The sequence below is a fragment of the Gouania willdenowi genome, chromosome 16 (genome assembly GCF_900634775.1).
Source record: "Gouania willdenowi chromosome 16, fGouWil2.1, whole genome shotgun sequence".
Taxonomy (NCBI): Eukaryota; Metazoa; Chordata; class Actinopteri; order Blenniiformes; family Gobiesocidae; genus Gouania; species Gouania willdenowi.
In genome coordinates this window covers 4,453,857-4,463,979 of record NC_041059.1, presented here as the reverse complement: position 1 = coordinate 4,463,979, position 10,123 = coordinate 4,453,857, and the positions used below count along the sequence as shown (strand labels likewise).

At 35.3% G+C, this 10,123-nt stretch overlaps 1 protein-coding gene across 2 annotated transcripts; it reads left to right on the top strand.

The window, feature by feature from the left end:
* Positions 1 to 684: 684 nt before the first annotated feature.
* Positions 685 to 10,123, top strand: LOC114478306 (cytochrome P450 4B1-like). 2 transcript variants are annotated; one of them, XM_028471295.1, is made up of 12 exons: positions 685 to 913; positions 1,106 to 1,250; positions 1,323 to 1,367; positions 1,737 to 1,864; positions 2,506 to 2,630; positions 2,722 to 2,873; positions 2,944 to 3,050; positions 4,845 to 5,035; positions 6,064 to 6,197; positions 6,987 to 7,051; positions 8,571 to 8,653; positions 9,550 to 10,123. In XM_028471295.1, the coding sequence occupies exons 1-12, from the start codon at positions 722 to 724 to the stop codon at positions 9,725 to 9,727; spliced, it is 1,545 nt and encodes a 514-aa protein (XP_028327096.1). In that variant the 5' UTR covers positions 685 to 721; the 3' UTR covers positions 9,728 to 10,123. The 2 variants fall into 2 exon arrangements, with proteins under 2 accessions (XP_028327096.1, XP_028327095.1); XM_028471294.1 differs by having other exon boundaries at positions 692 to 913; positions 2,719 to 2,873.

The window sequence follows — 10,123 nt, the reverse complement described above, 5'->3', positions numbered from 1 at the left end:
GGTGGGCGTGTCAGGAACCTGGACCGGAAAATACGCATAGGAGAGAAGCGCGTAACTGCACCCGTGCAAAAAAGCGCTTAAGTCCAGACGGGAGAATAGACCCTTTTGTGAATAGCCGTTACGTAGTGAAGGAAAGCTGAGACGCCATTTAACTAGATATTTCAGTTTAAATATATCATGGTTTTGTACTAACCTCTATGATCTGAACAAGACGTTGGTAGAATTTCTAGAGGGGAAAGATACTTATGTCCATGGCGTAGCTGGGCTGCGTAAGTCATGAGGGCAGTACGCTAAATGGGCGGGGCGTGTTACCAGGGCTCCTCCCGTCAGACCCTACTGTGCAGACTGGTTCCAAATGACATCAAATTTGCAAGATGGAAGCGCCCCTATGCGCCATATTTTGGCTTCAAGTATGTTGAGTGGGAACAGCTACAGTGCACGCCCACTGTTTCTTTCTATCAATGAAAACCTTTGAACAGTAACAACAGTAAACTTAAGTTTGGGCGTCCTATCAGCAGGCTTTGTGTGTCTCCAACACTCCTTGATTACTAACCATTCTCAGCCATGCATTGTTTAAAGACTAAACTTAATGCCCCACACATTTAGTCACAACTCCATCCATCTCAGTTAATTATTTAGAGAGAACCTTTGAGTCCCTCCGCCCACTGTCTGCGGGTATTTCTTGTGACGGTTCCTGCTGTAGGTCACAGACACTGTAATCATGGTGCTGTCTGAGGTACAGGTGGCACTGGCCTCTAACCTAGGCTGGTCAAAGCTGTTTGTTGCTACTCTAGGACTAGTCCTCGTTGTGTATAAACTAGCAGCTTTGGTGTTAAAGAGAAAGCATTTGATTCGACACACTAAAGCTTTCCCAGGACCACCGCCTCACTTTCTGTTTGGAAATGTGCATGAGGTAAGTCACTATCCATCTATCTATCTATCTATCTATCCATCTATCCATCTATCCATCTATCCATCCATCTATCTATCTATCTATCTATCTATCTATCCATCTATCCATCTATCCATCTATCTATCTATCCATCTATCCATCTATCTATCCATCTATCTATATATCTGGCTAATCTATCGTTCATATGTTCAGTTCAAAGGAGATGGAACAGAGATGGACAGGATGGTGGCTTGGGGGAAGCAGTATCCCTATGCTTACACCATGTGGCTTGGTCCTTCATTTTGCGCTCTTAACGTCCACCATCCTGACTTCATGAAGACCTTACTGTCCTCTTCAGGTAGATGAGAAATTTCAAATATAAAGTCACGGAGGCAGTGTTTGAAAATAATGCGCGTTTCATTTTTTCCAGAGCCCAAAGATGAAATGCGTTACGGGTTTTTGGAGTCATGGATTGGTAAGCCATGTTTAGCTGTACTTCTTAACAACATGCACGTAGGTAGTATTAATCTGTTAAAGTTTGACTCAAACGTGATGGATGTATGTCCAGATGCAGGAACAAAACAAGGCAGATGACTTGGTTCTGTTTGGCAGCGGGGGAGCTTTCTTTAAACATCTGAACATGCATGCACACATACAGCCAGTGCCAAACCATTCCTGCACGTACTGTACATGTAGTTCAGTGCCAAACCATTCCTGCACGTACTGTACATGTAGTTCAGTGCCAAACCATTCCTGCACGTACTGTACATGTAGTTTAGTGCCAAACCGTTCCTGTCCCATAGACTGAACGACTATTTTCTCCAACATGTGTGTGTGTTTTCAGGAAAGGGTTTGTTGCTTTCTGAAGGAAAACGGTGGTTTCGTCATCGACGACTTCTGACTCCAGGTTTTCATTATGACATTTTGAAGCCATACATAAAACTCACAGCAGAGTCTACGGAAGTCATGCTGGTATGTCATTTGTTTACATTGTTACAAGTGTATGACAATCAGGGTTGGGGTCAATTACATTTAAAAATTACAATTGCATCCATCTTCAATTACAACTCAATTATGATTACGATAAATAGTAAATTACAATTATGTTAAATTAATCACAATTACTGAGCCCTGAATAAAGAAGCCCATAAAACGCATCTTTCCTCTTGTGTTAGCTTCCTGTTAGCATCTCTTATGATAACGGGTCAGTTTTGACCCATGTCTTAAATAAAATACACAAAACAATATTATCTATCATGCAATTTGTTTTTCTCTTGGTTTCCTTGATAGGCTTGATAATCAGTGAAAATATTGGTATTCATATTTTTGGTGTGGGTGTGAGTCTTTTTTCTGTCATTGCACCCCTAGATTTTAAATTATTTTTAAAAATGAAAAAAATTGATATTTGCATTTAATTACATTGTAAATGACAGTTTTTATAGAATTAAAATTAAATTACGATTACAACAGCAACATGTTTTTTCCATTCCGATTACAATTATAATCACCTCATGATTGTAATTAACTACCCATTACGATTACAATTGACCCTAACCCTGATGACAATCCTATCAATGACATTGAGACCTGATGAGTTTTCTTGTATCTTGCAGGACAAATGGCAAAAATATGCACACACTGGCAAGTCCTTTGAGTTGTTTGAACATGTGAGTCTAATGACTCTGGACACTATTTTAAAATGTGCTTTCAACTGCCGCAGCAACTGTCAAACCGAGGGGTGAGCTTTGGTTTTTTACAACTTAAAGCTTTGGTTGTTTTTCCCTTTGTAAAATGAATTACTGGTTATTGGTTACCTCTTATTTCAGCAGCACTAATGCGTACATCAAGGCAGTGTATGAGCTCAGCTTTCTCTCCAGTAAGAGAAGCAGAACGTTTTTTTACCACAACGACCTGATCTTCAATCTCAGCCCACATGGTTTCAGGTATAGAAACGCATGCAAGGTGGCTCACAGTCACACAGGTAAGATCTCCAATAATAATAATAATAATAACAGTCACACAAAGACTTACTGTCCTGTTTGTATCTTTAGAGGAAGTTATAAGGAAAAGAAGAGAAGCACTTAAAGATGACACTAAGAAGCAAAGCACACAATCCAAGAGACACTTGGACTTCCTGGATATCCTTCTTTCTGCTAAAGTACGTACTGTAGCCTGATCGTAATTATTTAGTCATCTGGCTGCCATTTGTTTGATATATCAGATACTTCAAACTTATACACATCCGCTCCACTGACACGCACACGCACCCACTCCCTCACTCAAAATGAATACATTCAAGCTAGACACATCTCACTGCACTTTTCTTGCTTTATTTTTGTATTATTAATAATTATTTTATTTATACTCCCTCCCATTGCTACCACTGTGTCAGTCAAAGAACGGCTACGACTGATGTCCAGGAAAATTAATCGATCTTAAAGGATCAAGCCGAGGTCCAACCCACTAGCTTTGATTGACAGACCGAAGTCATTCTGCTGAAAAACGACATTATGAAATAAAACGGCCATTGTGGAAATAGATATTTAAGAATAATAAAACGTATTTAAGAATAATATTACCTTATTTAACATTTTAATGGTCATATTACTTATTTGTCTATCTATCAAAATGGTATTTATTTCAAAATGTTGTTTTTATTTATTTCATTATGACTCTTTTGGGCTTCCATACAAACTGAGCTTTATGTGTCACTGACCGTGATGCAGAGCCATTTGATTCACCTGCAGATCTTTGTGTGTGTGTTTGTATGTGCGTGAGAGACACGTATTTCAGTTTAATCAGGGTTTAAATGTGCTTTATAGATAAACTATGTTTTAATTTTTAAAAAATCTGATTCATCGCTTAAACGATTATGAAAATAATCGTTAGTTGCAGCTTTACTTTACACAACCATTGGGATGAGATTCTTTTTAATTATTACTAACCCTAACTAACCTCTACTTAGTTTATTACACCTAAAGTTGAAGTTTTTGTAAAGGATTATGATGATAATGAAACAACAGAAAAGGTTAAGCTTATGCACTGCTTTGCTTTGTAACTAAAGGAGAAATATACGACACTACTAAAATCAGAGATCTGATCATTGGTCACCAATCTGAATCTTTGCTCCCAATAAAACCCACAATGACGAATATTCATTGTGTCATGCGCCGGTACATGGGTCATCATCATGATCTGATGTGTGTACTAAAATAATAAAATAAACATCCTTTAAAGATAAAAGAAATATCTACTTTCAGAAAATCATTTTAGGATTTGATATAAATTTAATATAAAACTGTTAATATTCAGTCAGGGTAAGACAGGTTTGTCAGTAATGGTGGTTAAAGTAACCATCACTTTGATATTCAACATTGTCAACTGCAGTAAGATGATAGCTACTAACAAAACTAGGCAGGACATAGTGTGTGTAGCTGTGAAATGGGTTTTTAAAAACCATAGAAATGGGTTAAAAGTTGCAAATGACAGAAAAATATTGGCTTAAAACTAGGAACAATTAGTTTAAACTGGTAAATCATGGGCATAAAAAATCGTGTTTGTGGTGAAATTGGCAAAAATAAGCATCATATATGGTGAAAAGAGGTTAAAAATGACGGTAATTTGTCAATATTTGCGACATTAGGTAGAAAAGTGACGAAAATGTCTTTGAAAGTGGAAAAAATGTGCAGAAAAGGAATTGAAATGTGATGGAGAAGTGGCAGAAATGGGAGTAATGAAACAAAAATGCATTAAAAGGAGCAAAAATATGGCAAGAAAAAGTGATGAAAATAGGTTAAAATATGGAAAGTTTGGTGTAGTTGCAGTAAAAGGGCAAAAATGGGCTCAAATTGTAAAAAAAAAAGTTTCTTGAAGGCGTCTGGCGAGCCCAAGGTTGAGAACCCGTGCTTTAAACAATGATAACGTGTTTGATTGTTTTTCTTTTTTCTTTGAGGATGAGCATCAGCACAGTCTGTCCGATGCAGATATCCGAGCAGAAGTGGACACGTTTATGTTTGAAGGCCACGACACCACAGCCAGTGGCCTCTCCTTCATCCTCTACAGCCTGGCCTGCCACCCTGAACACCAGAACAAGTGCAGAGATGAGATCTTGACGGCCTTGGAGGGCAAGGACACCATGGAGTGGTAAGAAAGAAAAAAAGAAGAAAGAGCTTTCTGTGTTTTCAATGTGCTCAGGATCCATGGTTCTCAAACTTGTTTGGCTCTAGTCCCCCCTTTGTCTTATTCCCTACCCCCTTTGTCTGACTACGACTGCAATATTTTGCTCAAAATTCTGTGGAAAAACAACTATAGATCAAAATGATGGAATAAATCAGTGATAACACATTTTAAAGAATCTAACTTTGTAAATAAGTGGAAATGAAACAGTATTTAGTGATTCCTGAATAGATTTATTTCTATAGTTTTTATCATTTACAGTCATCTCATGCCTGGTGTGGAATCAAGACTGACCCTTGTATTTTTAGTTCATGTTCTAATCAACTCAACTCACGGCCCAGGGGCCAAATCCGGCCCTTTGGAGCATCCGATTTGTTCCGTGTAATTGTGTAAATGAAACTCAACAATATTTGCAGATGCTCACAGTTTTCCTGCAACTTATATCGCACGATTGCAGTCATTCTTAATGTTAAACTGTTGAAAAAACTCTTTCTTGCAAAATCCTTGAGTTTTCCTCAAATTGTTACATAATATTCCCCTTAATTAAATAAAAATTGGTCATAAAATCTAGGAAATTTAAAGTGAAGATCCTGTTGGGACTCCTATCTGTCACATAAGTAATTGCTTGGATATTGTCAGTTTCTTACATATTTTGGTATTTTATGTATATGTAGAAGTGCAAACTAGGGCAGAATAATGTTGAAATTACTAATTTTCCCGCTTAAAAACTGTGGCCCACTTGAGATCAAACTGCTCCATTTTTGGCCCCTGAAAACTAAAATGAGTTTGACACCCCTTATTTACATCATCATTATAACGATTATCATTTTTAACTGAAAATAAACATTATAAAACCCATTTTTTAGTTAATTTTCTTTTTTCTCTCTCTCTCTCTCGAGTCCCCCTGTAGTGCCATTGCTTACCTCTAAGGGTACATGTACCCCCATTTGAGAAACACTGCTGTAGTTCATCATGTTTCATGTGTTTTACTTTAGGGATGATCTCAGTAAGATTCCTTACACCACAATGTGCATCAAAGAGTCTCTTCGTCTGTACCCTCCTGTACCGGGGATTTCCAGAACTCTCACCAAACCCATGACCTTCGTCGATGGCCGCACTCTGCCAGCAGGTCTGTGATATTCATACGAGAATTATAAACAACACAACGTGGATTATTGACAGCCAATCAAATGGCTTCTTGCACTTTCGCCACACTTTTAAACCAATTGCAGAGCTACTGATATGTGTGCGCATGTGCAGTATTCAAACAAGAGTGTGGAGAGAATGTAAGAAGCAAAAAAGCAAACACACCTGATTGGCTGATGAATTTGTCAATCACTTTTATCAGCCAATGGTGACGTTCGTTGACCCACGACGTCAGGACAGTCTCAAACTTCACCGCACCCATTTCTCACAAACGCACAGATGTTTCACAGCACAGAAGCAGTTTGTAAATGCACATTCAGCAATTTGCATCATCTGTGGATTTATATTACAAGTGTGCCTCAAATATATATTTGCGAAACAGAATTCATCTGATCAAATTTAAAATGTACATTAAATAATCATGTAACAATTGGTAAAAAATTCCAGAATTTTTTTAGACCAAAGTGCGTGGGGCCGTTTGTAGAAATGACCTAGAATGACCCAAAGAACAGTTCCAGTGAGACGTTCCAAAGGTTCATGTTGATGTACGATTCTTAAGTGTTTGACTGTAAACTGCTTCCTCAGGTCAGTCTGGGGTCTAGTAATCATTTCTTATGTAATTTTTTTTTTTGTAAAATCTAATTAAATATTTACAAAAAGTGCTTGTGGAGAAGTGTGTCAGAGTTCAAGCTGACCTAGCTTTAGAGTGTGCAGGTAAACACATGATGTTCATGTTGATAGGAATTACATGATTTTTATTGATTTCTTGCAGGTTTCGTTGTTACTGCAGCGATATATTCAGTTCACAGGAATGAGACTGTGTGGGAAAACCCTAACGTAAGTACATTAGTGCTTTTCCTTCTACTTTATGCTATTTCTTCATATAAAGTAGGTAGGGCTGGGCGATTTTGCCTCAAAAAAGAAAAATTCAAGTTTCGATTTGATTTTCCACTTTTTTTTTTTTTTTAATGCACTTAAAAATGATTGCAAATGTCAAATCTATTGTCAAAAGTGCAATTTTATTGCTGTGATTGTCCTCAAGAGTTAAAAAGCATAGAATAACCCAATTGTCATTCAGCAATTTAAAACTTTAAGCCAGGTTTAAACAAAAGTGCAACAGCAACTTCACAGTAGCTTAAATTGTCTGATTAAGAAATCAGATAACTACATATTTTATAACATTTAACATTAGAATAAAATAATAATAAACTCTTGCTTTAGCATCTCAGTATAGTGTGAATAAAACATTAATCATGCCTGTGGCACACATATAGCCTACTTAAAGGGTAACACATGTAAACAAAGAGTGGGCTGGCTCACATCGCACTATGGTAACCCACAAGGAGGGAATGTGAAAAAGTCTGAAAAAACTGTGGTGGGGAAAAAAAAAAACAAAAAATTGGAAAAAAAAAAAATATATATATATATATATATATATTCTTTTTTTTTTTTTTTAAACTCAAATTTGCTAAATAAACATTGTTTTTATCTACAAATTTGATTAATCGATTTTTTACCCAGCTCTAAAATTAGGCCGGCATATAAATGATCAAATATCAAAATATATTGATATTTTCATCGACTAATAAAAAACATCTATATTTCCGTCACATGGGATGAAATACAATCAGAACTCATGTGATCATATGCATTGATTACACCCAATCTATCTGTGTGTATTTATAATTTATGAATAACATCCCATATCAGGTTGATCGATACTAATTGAATCTTTGAAAAATGCATAAACTATTATCCTGTATATTTTAGTCGACTATATCTGTAACAGATTTAGTCCAGACTAAAATTTAGTTTAGACGAAAACATTGAATGACTAAACCTAATTATAACTGAAATAATCCTGGTGACGTATTTTAGTCAAAAGACTATGACTAAATCTAAAGCAAAATTAATATTGCTCATAAGTGCATCAGTGTAAATTTGGATTTTTTTAACAGTTTGAAGAAAGCACTTTAACAACAATGGTTCCCAAACTTTTTTGGGACGTGACCCCATTTTAATATTACAAATTTCTAGTGACCCCAAATACATTTAGTTTTTCTAGAGTTAGTTTATTATGTTGTGTTACAAATACAGATTATCCAGAATTAATGACAACATTAATATCTTAGGTATTTAAAAACATCCTTTTTATTTGAACTAGATTTATAATTGATAAAGTAAAAGTATAGAGTACAGTTGTTTGTGATTGCGTTTTATTTTGAAAAATTAAAATAATGAAACAATTTTAAAAAACTTTCCAGGTGACCCCACATGGGGTCACGACCTCAAGGTTGAAAAACTGAAGCACTTCAACCATGTGCTCATGGTTTTTATTAACTTTTTTCTCTCTCAGGAATTCAATCCTCTGCGTTTTCTTCCGGAGAATGTTTCCAAAAGATCACCTCACGCCTTTGTGCCGTTTGCTGCTGGACCAAGGTTTGTGGTCACATGACACGACATCAGTCAATGATTGTTCAGCAATGACATACAGTATTTACATTAGTGCACTTTAAGATTTCACCAGTTGACACGTCTCTATTTGTTACAGAAAATGATGAGGGCCACTGGAATAAAATGAAAATAATAACACATAAATTATCTTTTTTCTGTCTTGATTTGTATTTTTTTTTATTTTTGTCACAATATTTTTCTTTTTCTAAAAAGAAAACAGATCCAATAGTGGCACAACACTTTTTTTTTAATTATATGGTTATCTTTTTGTGTTTTTTTAGCCTTGATCTATTTTCTTTTAGTCTTGATTTTCTTGTTTTTTGTTGTAATCTCTTAGTCATAATCTTTTTTTTGTCTGTTTTTTTTTTTTTTTTTTTCTTAAATTGTTATTTTATTTGATTTTATTTTTTTTTTTTATTTATTTTTGTCACAATCCATTTTTTTTTTTTCTAAATCTCTTAGTTTTAATTATTTTTTCTCGATTTTTTTCTTTTTAGTCTTAATATTTTTCTTTTGTCTTAATTTTTTTTTTAGACAATCTTTTTTTGGTCTTGGTTGTTGTTTTTTAACCTTAATTGTGTTTGTCTTGATTTTTAATTTTTTGGTGTTAACTTTTCTAAATAGCAACAAATGAAAAAGAAGAAAAAAAAAAAAAAAGACTAGAAAAAAAGTTAAGACCGAAAGAAAAATTCCAAAAAAAAAGAAATTTCCAGACCAATAAAAAATTTAAGACAAAAACAAAAACCATATGATTTACAAAATTAAAAAAAGTGTTCTACATCTGTGATTTAATTGTCTTCCACTACTGGACTGGTTTTGTTTCGAGTTTTTCAGGGATGGTTCTAGTGTTTTTAATCCTCTTGTGTAATTTGTTAACTCAGAAACTGCATTGGACAGAACTTTGCCATGAACGAGCTTAAAGTGGCCGTAGCTCTGACCCTGAAACGCTACCAGCTCATGGCGGACCCCACGTTCAAACCAAAGATCCTCCCCAGATTGGTTCTACGCTCACTCAATGGCATCCACATCAGGATCAAACCTGTGGATGGAAACCAGTAACCAACCAGTAAAGGCCTCTGGAACTGCTGAGTAACCTTACAAACGATTTAAAAAAAAAAAAAACAACAATAAATATCAGGCAATCACTTTTTATCTATTTTCATCAATTTTACAACACAAAGCAGTTTAGATTGTGTTTGTGGTAAATGGGAAAACATGAGCTGCTGAATTCACAAGACAGGAAATCAAATATTTTTATTGCTGTTAAATTGTGTTTAATTACTTAGAGTTTCTACATGTTTGTGCAAAAGACAGTGACTGTTTAGCTATTAATGTTGATTTGAATCTAATGTTTGTACGACTTCATCCGCCGGCCGGAGCGGTGTTCTTTTTTTTGACCATCTTCTTTGTACCTTTTCATTTAGTTTAGAATAAAATCATTTTTTTATTAATTCA